At 55.9% G+C, this 21080-nt stretch overlaps 1 protein-coding gene across 6 annotated transcripts in view; it reads left to right on the forward strand.

Annotated features, from left to right (window-relative positions):
• The window catches only part of fcho1 (FCH and mu domain containing endocytic adaptor 1), a 42252-nt gene that overhangs the window by 18173 nt on the left and 2999 nt on the right, over positions 1 to 21080 (forward strand). For 3 of the 6 annotated variants that reach the window (XM_030372771.1, XM_030372772.1, XM_030372774.1), the window contains 19 exons: positions 255 to 396; positions 4499 to 4651; positions 5399 to 5503; positions 6682 to 6780; positions 7044 to 7140; positions 7441 to 7558; positions 8069 to 8093; positions 8798 to 8858; positions 9947 to 10125; positions 10396 to 10420; positions 10536 to 10595; positions 13142 to 13193; positions 14659 to 14783; positions 14928 to 15953; positions 16228 to 16334; positions 17182 to 17368; positions 17587 to 17701; positions 18737 to 18892; positions 19090 to 19222. In XM_030372771.1, the coding sequence (XP_030228631.1) occupies positions 255 to 396; positions 4499 to 4651; positions 5399 to 5503; positions 6682 to 6780; positions 7044 to 7140; positions 7441 to 7558; positions 8069 to 8093; positions 8798 to 8858; positions 9947 to 10125; positions 10396 to 10420; positions 10536 to 10595; positions 13142 to 13193; positions 14659 to 14783; positions 14928 to 15953; positions 16228 to 16334; positions 17182 to 17368; positions 17587 to 17701; positions 18737 to 18892; positions 19090 to 19222 (2965 nt within the window). Of the gene's footprint in view, positions 1 to 254; positions 397 to 4498; positions 4652 to 5398; positions 5504 to 6681; positions 6781 to 7043; positions 7141 to 7440; positions 7559 to 8068; positions 8094 to 8797; positions 8859 to 9946; positions 10126 to 10395; positions 10421 to 10535; positions 10596 to 13141; positions 13194 to 14658; positions 14784 to 14927; positions 15954 to 16227; positions 16335 to 17181; positions 17369 to 17586; positions 17702 to 18736; positions 18893 to 19089; positions 19223 to 19490; positions 20372 to 20727; positions 20920 to 21080 lie in introns of those variants that run through there. The other 3 variants (XM_030372776.1, XM_030372775.1, XM_030372773.1) reach the window with 3 other exon arrangements.

A 21080-nucleotide genomic window follows, 5' to 3' on the forward strand; every position in this document is an offset into this window, starting at 1 on the left:
ACAGGGGTCAGACCATGAGCCCGTACTTTGGGGGGGGTTCACAGGGGTCAGACCATGAGGCCGTAGTGAGGGGGGGTTCACAGGGGTCAGACCATGAGGCCGTAGCGAGGGGGGGTTCACAGGGGTCAGACCATGAGGCCGTAGCGAGGGGGGGTTCACAGGGGTCAGACCATGAGGCCGTAGCGAGGGGGGGTTCACAGGGGTCAAACCATGAGGCCGTTGCGCGGGGGGGGTTCACAGACTGTCTCTCCCAGGACCTTCGCCCCGCTGTGGGACGTGTTCCGGGTGTCGTCGGACAAGCTGGCGCTCTGCCACCTGGAGCTCATGAGGAAGATGAACGACCTGATCCGGGACGTCAACAAGTACGGCGAGGAGCAGGGCAAGACCCACCGCAAGGTACTGCTCTAGACTCCTCCCCCTCCTATAGGTACAGGTGCTCTGGACTCCTCCCCCTCCTATAGGTACAGGTGCTCTGGACTCCTCCCCCCTCCTATAGGTACAGGTGCTCTGGACTCCTCCCCCTCCTATAGGTACAGGTGCTCTAGACTCCTCCCCCTCCTATAGGTACAGGTGCTCTAGACTCCTCCCCCTCCTATAGGTACAGGTGCTCTAGACTCCTCCCCCTCCTATAGGTACAGGTGCTCTAGACTCCTCCCCCTCCTATAGGTACAGGTGCTCTAGACTCCTCCCCCTCCTATAGGTACAGGTGCTCTAGACTCCTCCCCCTCCTATAGGTACAGGTGCTCTAGACCCCTCCTACCTCCCCCCTCCTATAGGTACAGGTGCTCTGGACTCCTCCCCCCTCCCCCTCCTATAGGTACAGGTGCTCTGGACTCCTCCCCCCTCCCCCTCCTATAGGTACAGGTGCTCTAGACCCCTCCTCCCTCCCCCCTCCTATAGGTACAGGGGCTCTAGACTCCTCCCCCTCCTATAGGTACAGGTGCTCTAGGCTCCTCCCCCTCCTATAGGTACAGGTGCTCTCGGCTCCTCCCCCTCCTATAGGTACAGGTGCTCTAGGCTAGTCATGGATTATCCATAACAAACACCATGTTCGAACATAAGGGTGCTCATAAGTGTACCTGGTACCAGAGTACCCTAGGCCGAAGATCGATGATCGATTTCGTGATCGTGTCATCTGACCTGAGGCCGCATGTTTTGGACACTCGGGTAAAGAGAGGGGCGGAACTGTCAACCGACCACCATCTGGTTGTGAGTTGGATCAGGGAATGGGGGAAATTTCCGGATAGACCTGGTAAGCCCAAACGAGTAGTGCGGGTGAACTGGGAACGTCTGGAGGAGGCCCCCGTCCTAGGTATCTTCAACTCACACCTCCGGCGGAGCTTTTCTGGCATTCCTGTGGAGGTTGGGGGCATTGAGCCGGAGTGGGCGGTGTTCAAAGCCTCCATTGCTGAAGCTGCGGTGGCTAGCTGTGGCCTCAGGGTCTTAGGCTCCTCAAGGGGCGGTAACCCTCGGACACCGTGGTGGACACCGGTGGTCAGGGAAGCCGTCCGACTGAAGAAGGAGGCCTTCCGGGATATGATATCCTGGAGGACTCCTGACTCGGTTGCAGGGTACCGACAGGCTCGAAGGGCTGCAGCGGCTGCCGTGTCGGAGGCTAAGCAGCGGGTGTGGGAGAAGTTCGGAGAGGCCATGGAGAAGGACTTTCGGTCGGCACCAAAGTGTTTCTGGAAGACTATCCGGCACCTCAGGAGGGGGAAACGGGGAACCATCCAAGCTGTGTACAGTAAGGATGGGACTCTGTTGACCTCAACTGAGGAGGTCGTCGGACGTTGGAAGGAACACTTTGAGGAACTCCTGAATCCGAATAACACGCCCTCTATGTTGGAGGCAGAGCTCGAGGTTGATGGTGTTTCGTCGTCAATTTCCCTGGTGGAGGTCACTGAGGTAGTCAAACATCTCCGCAGTGGCAAAGCCCCAGGGATTGATGAGATCCAGCCAGAAATGCTGAAGGCTCTGGGTGTTGAGGGGCTGTCATGGTTGACACGCCTATTCAACATCGCGTGGGAGTCGGGTACAGTGCCAAAGGAGTGGCAAACCGGGGTGGTGGTTCCCCTGTTCAAAAAGGGGGACCAGAGAGTGTGTGCCAATTACCGGGGTATCACACTTCTCAGCCTCCCTGGTAAAGTCTACTCCAAGGTGCTGGAAAGGAGGGTTCGGCCGATCGTCGAACCTCAGATTGAAGAGGAACAATGCGGTTTTCGCCCCGGACGTGGAACTACGGACCAGCTCTTCACTCTCGCAAGGATCCTGGAGGGGGCCTGGGAGTATGCCCATCCGGTCTACATGTGTTTTGTGGATCTGGAGAAGGCGTATGACCGGGTCCCCCGGGAGAAACTGTGGGAGGTGCTGCGGGAGTATGGGGTAAGGGGGTCTATCCTCAGGGCCATCCAATCTTTGTACTCCCAAAGCGAGAGCTGTGTTCGTGTTCTCGGCAGCCAGTCAGTTTCGTTCTCAGTGGGTGCTGGTCTCCGCCAGGGCTGCGCCTTGTCACCAATCCTGTTTGTGATATACATGGACAGGATATCGAGGCGTAGTCGTGGTGGGGAGGGGTTGCAGTTCGGTGGTCTGAGGATCTCGTCACTGCTTTTTGCAGATGATGTGGTCCTCATTGGATCATCGGCCTGTGACCTTCAGCACTCACTGGATCGGCTGGCAGCCGAGTGTGAAGCGGCTGGGATGAGGATCAGCACCGCTAAATCTGAGGCCATGACTCTTAGCAGGAAACCGGTGGATTGCTTACTCCGGGTAGGAAATGAGTCCTTAGCCCAGGTGAAGGAGTTCAAGTACCTCGGGGTCTTGTTCGCGAGTGAGGGTACTATGGAGCGTGAGATTGGCCGGAGAATCGGAGCAGCGGGGGCGGTATTGCGTTCGCTTTACCGCACCGTTGTAACGAAAAGAGAGCTGAGCCGCAAGGCAAAGCTCTCGATCTACCGGTCGATCTTCGTTCCTATCCTCACCTATGGTCATGAGGGCTGGGTGATGACCGAAAGGACGAGATCGCGGGTACAAGCGGCCGAGATGAGTTTTCTCAGAAGGGTGGCTGGCGTCTCCCTTAGGGATAGGGTGAGAAGCTCAGCCATCCGTGAGGAACTCGGATTAGAGCCGCTGCTCCTTTACTTAGAAAGGAGTCAGCTGAGGTGGTTCGGGCATCTGGTAAGGATGCCCACTGGGCGCCTTCCTTGGGAGGTGTTTCAGGCACGTCCAGTGGGGAGGAGACCTCGGGGAAGACCCAGGACTAGGTGGAGAGATTATATCTCAACACTGGCCTGGGAACGCCTCGGGATCCCCCCGTCAGAGCTGGTCAATGTGGTCCGGGAAAGGGAAGTCTGGGGCCCCTTGCTTGAGCTGCTCCCCCCGCGACCCGACCCCGGATAAGCGGATGACGATGAGGATGAGGAGGCTCTAGGCTCCTCCCCCTCCTATAGGTACAGGAGGAGCAGCTGGCCTCAGTTAAACATGCGTTCATGTCTAACTGAGGCCAGCTACGGTAGAATGAGCCATTTCAGGAGAATATCCCCCCCCCCCCCCCCCCCCCCCCCCAGCGGGGCTGGTCAACAGCCTCGCTCCCCAAGAGGTTATATGAAGGTTATAAGGTTTTATGAATTAGTCACTAAACTAAACTAGTTGTAAGCGGACAAAGCAAACTCACTGGAAATGTCCCCTCAATCAGGGCAGAAAAGCAAACAAAAAGTAGATTTTCCATTTGCAAATCCTACATCTGTTTCAATTGTATTTGTATTCATCTTTATCTTGTGCCACCAGTAGATGGCGGTGTCTCTGCAGTTGGATTGTTTAATATGTTGACTCTTTAAGCAGGGGTCCCAACCTATTTTGTCAGAAGGACCTGTGGGCAGTTTTAATAAATCATTTTAAGATGTATAATTTTTAAACAAAGGATGCTATTTTTCAAGATGGTTTATTATGGGTCATATTCACAACAATTATATCAAGGCCCACTTCCCCCGGCGCCTCGGACCGGGTCCTCGGTCCGGCTCTGGTCTTGCTCCAGACCGGCTCCGGTCTTGCTCCGGTCCGGCTCCGGTCCGGCTCCGGTCTTGCTCCGGTCCGGCTCGGGTCCGGCTCCGGTCTTGCTCCGGTCCGGCTCGGGTCCGGCTCCGGTCTTGCTCCGCTCCGGTCCGGCTCCGGTCCGGCTCCGGTCCGGCTCCGGTCCAGCTCCGGTCTTGCTCCGCTCCGGTCCGGCTCCGGTCCGGCTCCGGTCCGGGTAGCGGGGGTTGGGAATGGCTGCTTTAAAGACTGTTTGTTTATAGATTTCTTAATGCATGTGAGGGGGCTTCACATCAAGGACCTGGTAACGGATCCGAGCGCGTCAGCAGAGGTTCCCCAGGCAGCTCCATACGGGGCTCTGGAGTACTCTGGTGTGTGCGCATGTGTCTGAGCGTGTGTGTATCCACAGTTGGATATGGATGGATGAGTGCAGACCAAAGCATGTGACCGTGAACGACCCTGTGTGTTCCAGACGAAGGAGGAGGTGGTGGGCACCCTGGAGGCGGTGCAGGGGCTGCAGGGGCACAGCGCCCAGCTGCAGAAGGCCCGGGAGGCCTACCACTCCCGCTGCGGGGAGCTGGAGCGCCTCCGGAAGGAGGCGGCGCCGCAGAAGGAGGTGGAGAAGGTGAAGCCCGGCGCAGTCCTTCCTGTCACGGACGCTTCTGGTCCTTCCTCTCAGGCCCTGCGGGGGGCGCTGTTACACGACAATTAAACCCAGGAATCAGGGCAGCTCCATGGGGAGGTAAAACCAACAGAGCAAAGTGAAGATGTGGACCCCTGGAGGGGGCTCAGTTAATGTACCAGCAGCCGGCCGTCTAGAGGACCAGCATGGTATGGAATGGCATCTTCATGAGAGGCACCACTGCGTTGGCCTGGTACTATCCACCGCTCCCCGCTTCAACGATGACGGGGGTCAGCAGGAGTACTGGAGGGGCCCCCTGGGGTAGGGGGGGTCTGACGATAGAAGCCAGTACCTTTGGACTGGAAGAGTCATTCAGCTGACTCACTCACTCACTCACTCACTCACTCACTCACTCACTCACTCACCAACCAGCCATCCAGCAGCGCTGTGAATAGAGCAGGCCTCTGTGCTCGCTGCTCTGTGCTTCTGCTCTGGGGTTCTGCTCTGGGGTTCTGCTCTGTGCTCGCTGCTCTGGGGTTCTGCTCTGGGGTTCTGCTCTGGGGTTCTGCTCTGGGGTTCTGCTCTGGGGTTCTGCTCTGTGCTCGCTGCTCTGGGGTTCTGCTCTGGGGTTCTGCTCTGGGGTTCTGCTCTGGGGTTCTGCTCTGGGGTTCTGCTCTGGGGTTCTGCTCTGGGGTTCTGCTCTGGGGTTCTCTGGGTGGTGGAGCTGACTCTCTGCTCTGTGCTCGCTAGGCGGAGCTGAAGTCTAAGAAGGCGGCGGAGGCGCTGGCGGTCAGCATCGAGAAGTACAACCGCGTGGGCGCAGAGTTCCAGCAGAAGATGAGCGACTCTGCCCAGGTCAGTGTCTGGAACCAGATGCAGCCGGTCTGCCCAGGTCAGTGTCTGGAACCAGATGCACCCGGTCTGCCCAGGTCAGTGTCTGGAACCAGATGCACCCGGTCTGCCCAGGTCAGTGTCTGGAACCAGATGCACCCGGTCTGCCCAAGTCAGTGTCTGGAACCAGATGCAGCCGGTTGACTCGGTATCGTTCTCCCCTCCTTCGATCTCTCCTCTATGATAATAACATGGTCCTCTCTGCTGCTCCATTTTCCTCAATTTCTCATCCATCTCTGAATCGGATTCTCTCGCTACCTTTATATTTCTTTATCTTTCTCTATGATCAGTCTCTTCAATCTTCTTATTTATCAGGTAACCCATCAACCCTGCGACACGCACACACACACACGCTAGAATAACACATGCCATTCACAACTGCACGACAGCACCCCGGCAACCCGCTCATTAACCTGATCACTGCCTAAAGAGCGCCATGGTTACCGTCCCCGTCTCCATGGAGATCCTGACGATTGCCCCCCTGCCCCCTCCCTAGATATGTTCATGCCAAAGGATGACAGGCGCCCTTGTGACCAATTATCTGTACCAATAGCACTGTGCGGTCCGGCCGCCCTCATTAGGCTGAGCCGCGGCCCAGATGGTGGCTTCAGCCGCTCACAGACGGACCGGCCGCGAGGTACAAGCTGTGCCGCCCGCTCCCTCCAGGCTCTCCCACAGACCCCTGAGCTCAGGCCGAGCGGAGGACGGCTCTGCTGGCGATCAGACCATCAGCCCCAGGCGTCCCCTTCCTTTACGTTCCTCCCTTTCCTTTCATCTGGAGAAAGGATTTCTTTGGGGCTCATTTGGTGGATTGTGAGTCTGGCAGCTCCCTCTCTCGCTCAGAGCTCAGAGAGAGAGAGAGGGCAGCAGGCTCATTACCAACAGCTTATTGTTCTGCCAGCCCAGTGCCCTGCTGGGTAGCCCTGAATCACCAGTACAATCACCTGTGGGCCAGTCGGTCTGGCTGCTGGTCTAAATCAGGGAATATTGTAAAATACATTTTAGAGAGGGACCAAACACAAACTGCGGCCTTTAAAACGTGAGATTTGTACTGGCACTCAGTGTCTGTGTGTCTGTGTGTCTGTCTGACTGTCTGTCTGTCTGTCTGTCTGACTGTCTGTCTGTCTGTCTGTCTGTTGTAGAAGTTCCAGGACATCGAGGAGGCCCACCTGCGACAGATGAAGCTGCTGATCAAGGGCTACTCCCACTCCATCGAGGACACCCATGTCCAGGTGGGCCAGGTACGTGGAAGTGGTCAGGGTTAGGGTTCATCACCCCCCGTGGGACCGACTTCCTATACCCTGAGCATTCGGGACCCAGTGATGTGTGTGTTGCTTACTTATCGACGTGAGCCGTTCCCACACTAAACGAAAGGCCTTTCTTCTGATTGTCTTCTCTTGCACTGCCTGTGATTTCCACAGGCTTTGGGATAGCTTTCGGACTCAGTGTCTCGGTTGGTTTCTCCACTAAATGTTCTGAACACACTGTGTTTGGGTTCCGCCAGGTCCATGAGGAGTTCAAGCAGAATGTTGAGAACATTGGAACGGACAATCTGCTCCAGAAGTTTGCAGAGCAGAAGGGGACGGGCAAGGAGAGACCAGGTAGAAGGGTTCTCCCATGATGCACTACACACTGTGTGTGTGTGTGTGTGTGTGTGTGTGTGTGTGTGTGTGTGTGTGTGTGTGTGTGTGTGTGTGTGTGTGTGTGTGTGTGTGTGTGTGTGTGTGTGTGTGTGTGTGTGTGTGTGTGTGTGTGTGCGCTAACCTGCTCTACACTGTAGTTGTGCCTATGGTCGCTCCGGGCTGATCTCTTTGTGTAACTCATGGACGGACCGCTGCCCTCCTCCCCCTGTGCCCCCCCCCCCTCGTCCCTGTTGCCCGGTGCTCCCTGCCCCCCTCCAGCGGTGGTGGGCTTCGAGGAGTACATGCCCGCCCTGGTGGTCGAAGGAGGGAAGAAGAGCCGAGGGAAAGCGTTCCGGATCCCTGGCCTGGGCAGGCGGGACAAGGAGCCTGACTCCTCGTGAGTGATCTCTCAGACCCCCACTGGCCCCCACTGGCCCCCACTGGCCCCCACTGGCCCCCACTGACCCCCACTGACCCCCACTGGCCCCCACTGGGACTCACTGGCCCCCACTGGGACTCACTGGCCGCCACTGGCCCCCAATGGCCCCCACTGACCCCCACTGACCCCCACTGGGACTCGCCCGCTCAGACGCTCCCTTCACTCTGCTCTCACACACGTGCTCTTTTCTTTGGTTCACATTTGTTGCCAGTTTATTCCAACACACACAGGCACACGCGCGCGCGCGCACACACAAGCACACACAGGCACACACAGACACACACACACACACACACACGCACACACACGCACACACAGGCACACACAGGCACACACAGGCACACACAGGCACTTATGCACAGAGAGAAGCAGACCCAGACGTCTCTACGCCCGAGTCGTTGAACCCCTACGTTCTCCCTGAGGACCAGTTGAACCGGATCCAAACGGTCCTTCTGTTTGTGTTTTCAGGGATTCGGCCGTAATGGAGGCACTGGTGAGTTCCAGAAAACATCAACAACCATGGAGCTAGTTACCAGCGGCAACAGCCAATAGCCAATCAGAGGCCTGGTCTGTTCTTGCATGTTTACGGATTGCTAGGTGTGAGTTAAAGGGAGGGCTGTCAGGGGGAGGGAGACGGGGGGGGGGGGGGGGGGGGGGATCAGGTGTGATGGGAGGGAGGGAGCCGGGGGGGGGGGGATCAGGTGTGATGGGGAGGGAGGGGGGGGGGGGGATCAGGTGTGATGGGGAGGGAGGGGGGGGGGGGGGGGGGGATCAGGTGTGATGGGAGGGGGGGGGGGGATCAGGTGTGATGGGAGGGAGCGGGGGGGGGATCAGGTGTGATGGGAGGGAGGGAGCGGGGGGGGGGATCAGGTGTGATGGGAGGGAGCCGGGGGGGGGGGTTATCAGGTGTGATGGGGACGTAGCAGAGGTGTCGGCTTTCCTTTTGCATTCGGCTTTTCCAGGTACGTGTTTGATGGGCTTGTGTTCGCTACCCGGACGTCTACGTAAACGCTTGAGTGACCTTATCTTAGTCCTTAAGTCACCTTGAAACACGTCGGAGTAACATGGGACCCTAATCCCAACGTAAGCGGTTGATGACGGGGGTGCTATGAGCTCACTGTCCTCTAGGTGGTGTTGGTTCTGTCTGGGTCTCTGTCTCTCCGTCTCTGTGACGCCCCCTGCTCCCCGCCCTAACAGAACTCCCCGCTGGATGTGGACGAGGAAGGCTTTGTGATCCGAGCTGACGACGACCAGAACGATATCCTTTATGAACTCACCTTTGGGCGTCGCAGTCCCAGCTCAGATCCCCTTAAAGCGTCCAGTGTGTGGCTGTGCCCTCCTGTGAGACTATGACAACGAGTTGGTCTGCTGCTTCTTCTTTTCCCCATCAGCTGTACATTAATGGTATATCTGATATGTACCCAAACAGAGTGTAACCTCTCTACTTAGAGAGAACCTCAGTCCATCCTCCCGAACCCAGGACTGCTGCCCTCACACTGAGGCCAGGGCAGCCAGAACCTGCTGCTCTTCAGTTCCAAACATATTCAGTTTCAGTGAAAATGCTCAGAACGGTTCCAAAGGAGGTGACCAGACCCTAATACTGTCCCTCACCACACACGCACGCGCTTAATCACGTTCTCTCTCTCCGTCTCCTGCTGCCATGCAATATCATCCATGGCCCTCACAGAACGCCTCAGGACATAAATATACTGCTGTATCTGCCACCTGCCCTGTGACACACACACACACACACACACACACACACACACACACACACACACACACACACACACACACACACACACACACACACACAGAGGGGGGGGGGGGGGGCTACATAACAGTGTTCAACCTTGTGCAGTCTGACGAGGGAAGGACGAAGGTTTCACCAAATGCGGTGTAATCAGGATGTGGGCGGTCATCTGACAGCCCCATCGTTCTACAAGGACGGCTGAGGTTGTACACACGCATGCACAGTCTTATTTTTCTCTCTTCATGCGAATAAGTCAGTGGATAAGCAAGATCCATACTTCTTGCCTGTTGGCGTACAATCCACCCTTGTCGAGTTTGAAATATTGTTAATGTTATTATTTCCCTGATATTTTCCACAAGGTCCACTGCCTGGTCCAACCCATTGACCATCGTCCTCTGTCCCTGGGACGCTGAGCCCCGAGGGGCTCCATCGGGACCGGCCAGCCCCATGTTTGAGTCCCAAACAGACTCGAGTCCAGTCCAGTCCCGCGCTGGGGGTTATGAACCAGCTTAGTGTTCTTAGAGTCCGGACTCCTTGTCTCAGCGCTTCCATCCAGACCGTTTCCTTAACCCTTGACCCTTGACCCTGTGCACGCTGCGCAGACAGCAAGGACAGACACTTCTACTCCAGCGACTCCGACTTCGACGACGAGGAGCCCAAGAAGTTCCACATCCAGATCCGCCCGGTGGCCAGCGGCCGCCACTGCACCGCCGCCGCCGAGAAGGAGCTGAAGGCCACCGTGGGGGCGCTGACCCTGCCCCCCAACCGGGCGGTGTGTGTGTGTGTGTGTGTGTGTGTGTGTGTGTGTGTGTGTGTGTGTGTGTGTGTGTGTGTGTGTGTGTGTGTGTGTGTGTGTGTGTGTGTGTGTGTGTGTGTGTGTGTGTGTGTGTGTGTGTGTTGTTGTTTTGGTTGACTTTAAGCTATTCCTTTGCCTTTTTGTCTTGGTTGAGTCTAGTTAAGTTAAGTAGACCTTTTGTTGCCGTTGGCTGAGGTTCTGGATGGTGACGTATGGTTTCTGTTTTGTCCTCCCCTCGTATTCTAGGTGCCAGTCAAACGCCAGCTCTCCAGTAAGTCCCACTTCATTCGCAATTTTATTTTTGGAAGCTTCCTTTAAAAAGATCTCCTCCTCCTCCTCCTCCTCCTCCTCCTCCCCTCTCTCCTCCTCCTCCTCCTCTTCCTCAGGAGCCTCTAGCACCACAGGAGGTCACTCTGAAGGAGACGGTGAGGCTGCCGCTCACAGGGGTGGGTCTGTCTGTCTGTCTCTGTCCGTCTGTCTGTCTGTCAATCCGTCTGTCTGTCAATCCGTCTGTCTGTAGCTCTGTAGAGGGACACTCCGTAGCCATCACTAGTCCTTGGAGACCGAGTTCTCTATGGATCAGGAGATGGTAGGACAGAGGAGGAGGTCTCCATGGATCAGGAGATGGTAGGACAGAGGAGGAGGTCTCTATGGATCAGGAGATGGTAGGACAGAGGAGGAGGTCTCTCTGGATCAGGAGATGGTAGGACAGAGGAGGAGGTCTCTCTGGATCAGGAGATGGTAGGACAGAGGAGGAGGTCTCTCTGGATCAGGAGATGGTAGGACAGAGGAGGAGGTCTCTATGGATCAGGAGAAGGTAGGACAGAGGAGGAGGTCTCTCTGGATCAGGAGATGGTAGGACAGAGGAGGAGGTCTCTATGGATCAGGAGATGGTAGGACAGAGGAGGAGGTCCTATGGATCAGGAGATGGTAGGACAGAGGAGGAGGTCTCTCTGGATCAGGAGATGGTAGGACAGAGGAGGAGGTCTCTATGGATCAGGAGATGGTAGGACAGAGGAGGAGGTCTCTATGGATCAGGAGATGGTAGGACAGAGGAGGAGGTCCTATGGATCAGGAGATGGTAGGACAGAGGAGGAGGTCTCTATGGATCAGGAGATGGTAGGACAGAGGAGGAGGTCTCCATGGATCAGGAGATGGTAGGACAGAGGAGGAGGTCTCTGGATCAGGAGATGGTAGGACAGAGGAGGAGGTCTCCATGGATCAGGAGATGGTAGGACAGAGGAGGAGGTCTCTATGGATCAGGAGATGGTAGGACAGAGGAGGAGGTCTCTATGGATCAGGAGATGGTAGGACAGAGAGGAGGTCTCTATGGATCAGGAGATGGTAGGACAGAGGAGGAGGTCTCTCTGGATCAGGAGATGGTGGGACGATGGGAGGAGGTCTCTATGGATCAGGAGAAGGTAGGACAGAGGAGGAGGTCTCCATGGATCAGGAGATGGTAGGACAGAGGAGGAGGTCCTATGGATCAGGAGATGGTAGGACAGAGGAGGAGGTCTCTATGGATCAGGAGATGGTAGGACAGAGGAGGAGGTCCTATGGATCAGGAGATGGTAGGACAGAGGAGGAGGTCTCTATGGATCAGGAGATGGTAGGACAGAGGAGGAGGTCTCTATGGATCAGGAGATGGTAGGACAGAGGAGGAGGTCTCTATGGATCAGGAGATGGTAGGACAGAGGAGGAGGTCTCCATGGATCAGGAGATGGTAGGACAGAGGAGGAGGTCCTATGGATCAGGAGATGGTAGGACAGAGGAGGAGGTCTCTATGGATCAGGAGATGGTAGGACAGAGAGGAGGTCTCTCTGGATCAGGAGATGGTAGGACAGAGGAGGAGGTCTCTCTGGATCAGGAGATGGTGGGACGATGGGAGGAGGTCTCTATGGATCAGGAGAAGGTAGGACAGAGGAGGAGGTCTCCATGGATCAGGAGATGGTAGGACAGAGGAGGAGGTCCTATGGATCAGGAGATGGTAGGACAGAGGAGGAGGTCTCTATGGATCAGGAGATGGTAGGACAGAGGAGGAGGTCCTATGGATCAGGAGATGGTAGGACAGAGGAGGAGGTCTCTATGGATCAGGAGATGGTAGGACAGAGGAGGAGGTCTCTATGGATCAGGAGATGGTAGGACAGAGGAGGAGGTCTCTATGGATCAGGAGATGGTACGACAGAGGAGGAGGTCTCCATGGATCAGGAGATGGTAGGACAGAGGAGGAGGTCCTATGGATCAGGAGATGGTAGGACAGAGGAGGAGGTCTCTATGGATCAGGAGATGGTAGGACAGAGAGGAGGTCTCTCTGGATCAGGAGATGGTAGGACAGAGGAGGAGGTCTCTCTGGATCAGGAGATGGTAGGACAGAGGAGGAGGTCCTATGGATCAGGAGATGGTAGGACAGAGGAGGAGGTCTCCATGGATCAGGAGATGGTAGGACAGAGGAGGAGGTCTCTCTGGATCAGGAGATGGTAGGACAGAGGAGGAGGTCCTATGGATCAGGAGATGGTAGGACAGAGGAGGAGGTCTCTATGGATCAGGAGATGGTAGGACAGAGGAGGAGGTCTCTCTGGATCAGGAGATGGTGGGACGATGGGAGGAGGTCATGGATTGTACTACGAGAGCACAGCTCTGCTCATTAGGCTTCTACTGCAAATATGGCATAGCCCACAGTATGCTTCATCTCTGCCCATCACACACACACACACACACACACACACACACACACACACACACACACACACACACACACACACACACACACACACACACACACACACACACACACACACACACACACACACTCTAACGCGTGCTGCATTTGTGCGATCATAATGGATCCCGTGCAATAGCTTCAAACATTTGCCTAATCAAACGCACTCATATTCCCACCTTCTGCATTTAGTGATCAGCAACGTGTCTCTGTGATGGTAGTGCCCCCACCCCTCTTAGTAGACAAATGACGTGTGTGCGTGTGTTTGTGTAGATGGAGAGCCGGAGGGTTTACGCAGATCAACCTCCAGCCCAAATCACAGCAGGTCAGGCTTATTCTTTGCCCCCATTCTGTTTCTGTCTGTCTGTCAGTCTGGCCTTTTTACACTGCCAAGCCGGTTCGGTTGCGGCTTGTCACGCCCGGCAATTTCACTGCCTTGCCTGTGTAAAACCGACAGAGACAGCTCTCTCTCTCTCTCTCTCTCTCTGTCTCTCTCTCTGTCTCATCCAGCATTGAAGCTGAGTGACTATTAGCCGGGACCCTCGTTAACCCTCTGATGGAGCTCAGCCGTACTATTCCTCCTCTCACTTCTTCCTCCTCTCACGTTTTGTCTCTCCCTCTCTCTCCGTTTATTGTCTCTCCCTCTCTCTCTGAGTCTTGTCGCTCTCTCTCTGAGTCTTGTCGCTCTCTCTCTGAGTCTTGTCACTCTCTCTCTGAGTCTTGTCTCTCCCTCTCTCACTGAGTCTTGTCTCTCCCTCTCTCACTGAGTCTTGTCTCTCTCTCTCTCTCACTGAGTCTTGTCTCTCCCTCTCTCACTGAGTCTTGTCTCTCCCTCTCTCACTGAGTCTTGTCTCTCCCTCTCTCACTGAGTCTTGTCTCTCTCTCTCTCTCACTGAGTCTTGTCTCTCCCTCTCTCACTGAGTCTTGTCTCTCTCTCTCTCTCACTGAGTCTTGTCTCTCCCCCTCTCACTGAGTCTTGTCTCTCCCTCTCTCACTGAGTCTTGTCTCTCCCTCTCTCACTGAGTCTTGTCTCTCTCCTCTCACTGAGTCTTGTCCTTCCTCTCTCACTGAGTCTTGTCCTTCCTCTCTCACTGAGTCTTGTCCCTCCCTCTCTCACTGAGTCTTGTCTCTCCCTCTCTCACTGAGTCTTGTCTCTCCCTCTCTCACTGAGTCTTGTCTCTCCCTCTCTCACTGCGTCTTGTCTCTCCCTCTCTCACTGCGTCTTGTCTCTCCCTCTCTCACTGCGTCTTGTCTCTCCCTCTCTCACTGCGTCTTGTCTCTCCCTCTCTCACTGCGTCTTGTCTCTCCCTCTCTCACTGCGTCTTGTCTCTCCCTCTCTCACTGGGTCTTGTCTCTCCCTCTCTCACTGGGTCTTGTCTCTCCCTCTCTCACTGAGTCTTGTCTCTCCCTCTCACTTGGTCTTGTCTCTCCCTCTCTCACTGGGTCTTGTCTCTCCCTCTCACTGAGTCTTGTCTCTCCCTCTCACTGAGTCTTGTCTCTCCCTCTCACTGGGTCTTGTCTCTCCCTCTCACTGGGTCTTGTCTCTCCCTCTCTCACTGAGTCTTGTCTCTCACTGAGTCTTGTCTCTCCCTCTCTCACTGAGTCTTGTCTCTCCCTCTCTCACTGAGTCTTGTCTCTCCCTCTCTCACTGGGTCTTGTCTCTCCCTCTCTCACTGGGTCTTGTCTCTCCCTCTCTCACTGGGTCTTGTCGCTCCCTCTCTCACTGGGTCTTGTCTCTCCCTCTCACTGGGTCTTGTCTCTCCCTCTCACTGGGTCTTGTCTCTCCTCAGGTTGAGCTCCACTGCCTCGGGCTCTGACAGTCTGTTCGGACCCCCGCTGGACTCCGCCTTCAGGTCCAGGTCGTTGGCCGGCCGGGAGCCGCTGAGGGAGCAGGGCGCCTTCGGGGCCTCTGAGTGTAGGCAGCGTCTGCTCTGATGTCTGTTGGTCTCTGGTTACTTTGTGTGGGGGGGTGAACTAAAGGTGTGGCCAGATAACCTCATGATGATAAACCCTTTGATGAGGGGTTTGGTACTCATCTGGTCTCTCCTTGTGTCACCAGACGGGGCCTTCTCGTCGGACTCCTCCTCCCCAGAGAACGTGGAGGACTCTGGGCTGGACTCGCCGTCCCACCAGCCCCTGGGGCCGTCCCCGGAGCCCGTGGGCTGGGTGGCGTGGCCCCACAGCGCCCCCTACAGCAAGGAGGCCGCCCAGCAGAGCCTGGGCCGGCCCGCTGACCCCTTCCTGTCCGCCTTCCGGGACCCCTCCCCGGGGCGCGGCCCCCAGGACGGGCCCCAGGAGGCGTGGCCGGCCCCGTCCCGCTCCCCCTGGGGCCCGCCGGACCCGGACCCCCCCGCCGCCCGCCTCCCCGCCTTCGCCCAGAGCACGCCGCCGCCGGCCGCGCCGTGGGGCGCCGTCCCGGCGGGGGACCCCTTCCTGACGGCCTTTGAGAAGACGGTTGCCGCGGAGACGGCGCCCTCGCCCAGCGCCTGGCCCGCCCCGCCCCGGGAGGGGCGGGGTCCGAGGGAGGGGCGCGGGGACCCCTTCTCCGTCTCCCTCGGCGCCAACAAGACTCTGCCCCTCCCCTCCTCCTCCTCCAGGACCTCCTCCAATCACAGAGGGCGAGAGAGGAGGCGGGACCGGAGCATGCCGCCCCCGACGACCTCCGACGACCCGTTCGCCATCACGATGATCGGCAGCCCGACGCACCAGTCCTCTCTGACCTCCCCGGCCCCGCCCCCGGCCCCGCCCCCCAGCGGCCGGCTAGCCGCTAGCGTTAGCGCCGGGTGCCTGTCGGTAGCGCCGCCGCGGAAGGAGCTGCTCAGCTGGAACTCGGTCCACAACCCCTTCAGCGACGGCCCCCCGCCGACCCCGCCCCCGCAGGAGGAGGGAGGAAGAGGAGAGGGAGGAAGAGGACGGGGGGCGGAGAGGAGGAAGCAGCGCTCCTCCGACGGGGAGCCGCGGCGCAACGCCCCGCCCCTCACGCGCCACTCGGGGCCGCAGGAGGACCTGTGCTTCTCCACAGACAAGGACCAGGACTGCCTGGAGCTCAGCGGGCCGCCGGCCGCGGCCAGGGCCCCCCAGCAGGGTGGGGTCACACTCACAACACCTTCATCTGGTCTCCAACGGCAACCAGCAGTAGAGCTGCTGGTGTGAAGTGCTTGAGGGCTGGTTACCAGCCTTCACATGCTCCTCATGCTTCCAAGTGTTAACATGTGTGTTGTGTTCATATGTGTGCGTTGTGTTAACATGTGTGTTGTGTTAACATGTGCGTTGTGTTAGCATGTGTGTTGTGTTCGTATGTGTGTGTTGTGTTCATATGTGTGCGTTGTGTTAATATGTGTGTGCTGTTGTGCACACAGGTGCCCCGTCGGTCCTCAGACAGGACAGCGCTGAGCTGCTGGCCGCCGCCCCCCCCCAGCCCTCCCGCTCCAAGAGGCTGTCGGGCCGGGCCCCCGGCTCTGAAAGGGTAAGGACCATTACGGAGCTAGGGCGGCCATTACGGAGCCAGGGCGGCCATTACGGAGCCAGGGCGGCCATTACGGAGCCAGGACGGCCATTACGGAGCCAGGGCTGCCATTAAGGAGCCAGGGCGGCCATTACGGAGCCAGGGCGGCCATTACGGAGCCAGAGCGGCCATTACGGAGCCAGGGCGGCCATTACGGAGCCAGGGCGGCCATTACGGAGCCAGGGCGGCCATTACGGAGCCAGGACGGCCATTACGGAGCCAGGGCGGCCATTACGGAGCCAGGGCGGCCATTACGCAGCCAGGGCGGCCATTACGCAGCCAGGGCGGCCATTACGCAGACAGGGTGGCCATTACGCAGCCAGGGCGGCCATTACGGAGCCTGAAGGTGATATTTGCTCTTAAAGCTGCTGTAGGTAAGATTCTACAGTTGTCGATTAGAGAGAGCTTGACCAGGAGGCACGAGCTCACTGCCTCGACGCCAGTGGAAAGATTTACATTTCCTGCGCTGGCATGATGGATACCCAGAGTCGACTAGGGAGGAAAGCCCTGATTGGTCAGAAGCCGGGAGCAAACTAAGGTTCTTAAATCGTACCTACAGTGCCTTTTAATAACGGAATGGGAGATCAGTTTTATACACATGTTCATCATACAAAGAATGTATAAACATAGGACCTCATCTGATGTTACCAACATTACACTGGTCCAAAGCCAAGGCTCCGCCCTCTGGCTCCGCCCTCTGGCTCCTCCCTCTGGCTCCTCCCTCTGGCTCCTCCCTCTGGCTCACTACAGTGTGTGCGTGTTCTGGAGCTTGTTGATGTATTCTTTGTGTTGTTGTTGTGCGTCTCAGTCCCGGTCGCTGTGCTCGTCGCCCCTGCCGGACCCCAGCCCCCCCTCCTCCTCCTCCTCCAGCCCCAGTGAGTGGGGGTCCCAGGCCAGGGAGGAGTGGGGGTCCCAGGCCAGGGAGGAGTGGGGGTCCAAGAATCGAGACGTCTCGCCGCTGCCCTATCTGCACCAGGAGCACCCCCCCAGACACTGTGAGTCCCCCCCCCCCCCCCCCCCCGACACTGTGAGTCCCCCCCCCCCCCCAGACACTGTGAGTCCCCCCCCCCCCGACACTGTGAGTCGTCCGTCCCCCCCCCCCCCCTCCCCCGACACTGTGAGTCCCCCGCCCCCCCCCAGTGTTATATTTATGTATTGACGTCATAATGTATCAGTCCTGTGTAACGACCTGCTCCCGCCGTCCTTCCCCTAGTGCACCTGTCACGAGGCCCCAGCCCCATCTCGCTGAGCCCCCAGGACGCCTGGCCCGTGGCCGCCGCCATCACCGAGTACATCAACGCCTACTTTAAGGGCGGGCAGCACAACCGGTACGTCAACCTCCACTGTGAAGAACACTGAAGCCGTCTTAAAGGGGCGGAGTGTAGGGCGGTCTTAAAGGGGCGGAGTGTAGGACGGTCTTAAAGGGGCGGAGCGTAGGGCAGTCTTAAAGGGGCGGAGCGTAGGGCAGTCTTAAAGGGGCGGAGCGTAGGACAGTCTTAAAGGGGCGGAGCGTAGGGCAGTCTTAAAGGGGCGGAGCGTAGGGCAGTCTTAAAGGGGCGGAGCGTAGGGCAGTCTTAAAGGGGCGGAGCGTAGGGCAGTCTTAAAGGGGCGGAGCGTAGGGCAGTCTTAAAGGGGTGGAGCGTAGGGCAGTCTTAAAGGGGCGGAGCGTAGGGCGGTCTTAAAGGGGCGGAGTGTAGGGCGGTCTTAAAGGGGCGGAGTGTAGGGCGGTCTTAAAGGGGCGGAGTGTAGGGCGGTCTTAAAGGGACGGCGCGTAGGGCAGTCTTAAAGGGGCGGAGTGTAGGACAGTCATAAAGAGGCGGAGTGTAGGGCAGTCTTAAAGGGGCGGAGCGTAGGACAGTCTTAAAGGGGCGGAGTGTAGGGCAGTCTTAAAGGGGCGGAGTCTAGGGCAGTCTTAAAGGGGCGGAGTCTAGGGCAGTCTTAAAGGGGCGAAGTGTAGGGCAGTCTTAAAGGGGCGGAGTGTAGGACAGTCTTAAAGGGGCGGAGCGTAGGACAGTCTTAAATGGGCGGACAATGATGGCCCGGCCCTGATCAATGATCTGATGGCCCGGCCCTGATCAATGATCTGATGGCCCGCCCCTGATCAATGATCTGATGGCCCGGCCCTGATCAATGATATGATGGCCCGGCCCTGATCAATGATATGATGGCCCGGCCCTGATCAATGATCTGATGGCCCGGCCCTGATCAATGATCTGATCTGTTCTGTTTTGAGACGAGCACGATGACCTCCACTATGTAGATATCACCAGCTGGGAGTGGTCCTACAGTGGATCTGATCAGCCTGAATGAGTTCCCAGTAATACCAGTGATCACTGACTGTGTTCCACTGGTTCTCCGCTCAGCTGTCTGGTGAAGATCACCGGCGACCTCACCATGTCCTTCCCCGCCGGATTCACGCGCATCTTCACAGCCAATCCCAACACTCCTGTACTCAGCTTCCGATTGGTCAACATCTCCAGGGTGGACCACTTTCTACCCAATCAGAAGCTGCTCTACAGGTACATCGGTGACCCTTTTAGACCAATCAGGGCTCTCCTCCCTGACGGGAGGGAGGGCGGGCGGGCGGCAGGCTGTGTTTCAGTTGATCTCTCTTCAGAGGTCCTGACTAGAGCCTACAGCACTTTGTTAGTGTGTGTGTGTGTGTGTGTGTGTGTGTGTGTGTGTGTGTGTGTGTGTGTGTGTGTGTGTGTGTCAGTGACCCCTCCCAGAGCGACCCTGACTCCAGGGACATGTGGTTCAACATGTGGGCTCTGGAGCAGCACCTGAAGCGCGAGGCGGAGCTGAACCCCGGGGCGTCGTACTACAACGTGGGCCTGCTCAAGTATCAGGTCAGAGGAGCACCTGATCTACCCTACACCATCTAGAACTACCCTATACCATCTAGAACTATCACTACCCTATACCATCTAGAACTATCACTACCCTACACCATCTAGAACTATCACTACCCTATACCATCTAGAACTACCCTATACCATCTAGAACTATCACTACCCTATACCATCTAGAACTACCCTATACCATCTAGAACTATCACTACCCTATACCATCTATAACTATCACTACCCTATACCATCTAGAACTAACAAGTACCAGGTCAGAGGAGCACCTGATCTACCCTACACCATCTAGAACTACCCTATACCATCTAGAACTATCACTGCCCTATACCATCTATAACTAACAAGTACCAGGTCAGAGGAGCACCTGATCTACCCTACACCATCTAGAACTACCCTATACCATCTAGAACTATCACTACCCTATACCATCTAGAACTATCACTACCCTATACCATCTAGAACTATCACTACCCTATACCATCTAGAACTATCACTACCCTATACCATCTAGAACTATCACTACCCTATACCATCTAGAACTAAAACTACCCTTTACCATCTAGAACTATCACTACCCTATACCATCTAGAACTAAAACTACCCTTTACCATCTAGAACTATCACTACCCTATACCATCTAGAACTATCACTACCCTATACCATCTAGAACTATCACTACCCTTTACCATCTAGAACTATCACTACCCTATACCATCTATAACTATCACTACCCTATACCATCTAGAACTACCCTATACCATCTATAACTATCACTACCCTATACCATCTAGAACTACCCTATACCATCTAGAACTATCACTACCCTATACCATCTAGAACTAAAACTACCCTTTACCATCTAGAACTATCACTACCCTATACCATCTAGAACTACCCTATACCATCTAGAACTATCACTACCCTATACCATCTAGAACTATAACTACCCTATACCATCTAGAACTACCCTATACCATCTAGAACTATCACTACCCTATACCATCTAGAACTAAAACTACCCTTTACCATCTAGAACTATTACGGTTGCACCGAAATGAAAATTCTTGTCCAAAAGCCGAAACCGAATACCGAATGTGGCTTTTCCATTTTTTCATTCATTTTGCTTTAATTTTTCACCATTTCATAAATCAAACAATTAAATGTCCTTTATAAACTTTTTTGTCTTGCTTTTCAATAAAAAAAATCAATGACAAATTCGATACAAAATATTTATTTAATAATGAACGTTTTCTAACATTCCAGCAGACCTTATAGCAAGAATTGAAGAACAATGTACCTTTTAAATAAATGAGTAAAAGATTTTTTTTTTTTTTTTTTTTTAAATGTCTGTTGTATTTTTCTTCGACCTTTTTACTCCTCCGGCCAAAGCCGAAAATAATTTTTTGGGCCATTTTCGGCCAAACTTTTTCGGTGGCCTAATTCGGTGCATCCCTAATAACTATCACTAATTCTATGAGGGGTTTCTACAGGTGACCATCTGATGCCATCTGAAGTGGTTCTACATCCCATAGAGTCGGCTCCTATAGAATCAGAGGGTCCCATCTGACAGCATCTCGTTGTACCGTGTGCTCCCTCTGGTCCAACCTCTTGTACCGTGTGCTCCCTCTGGTCCAACCTCTTGTACCGTGTGCTCCCTCTGGTCCCACCTCTTGTACCGTGTGCTCCCTCTGGTCCCACCTGTTGTACCGTGTGCTCCCTCTGGTCCCACCTCTTGTACCGTGTGCTCCCTCTGGTCCCACCTCTTGTACCGTGTGCTCCCTCTGGTCCCACCTCTTGTACCGTGTGCTCCCTCTGGTCCCACCTCTTGTACCGTGTGCTCCCT

Source organism: Gadus morhua, chromosome 12, assembly GCF_902167405.1.
Source record: "Gadus morhua chromosome 12, gadMor3.0, whole genome shotgun sequence".
NCBI lineage: Eukaryota > Metazoa > Chordata > Actinopteri > Gadiformes > Gadidae > Gadus > Gadus morhua.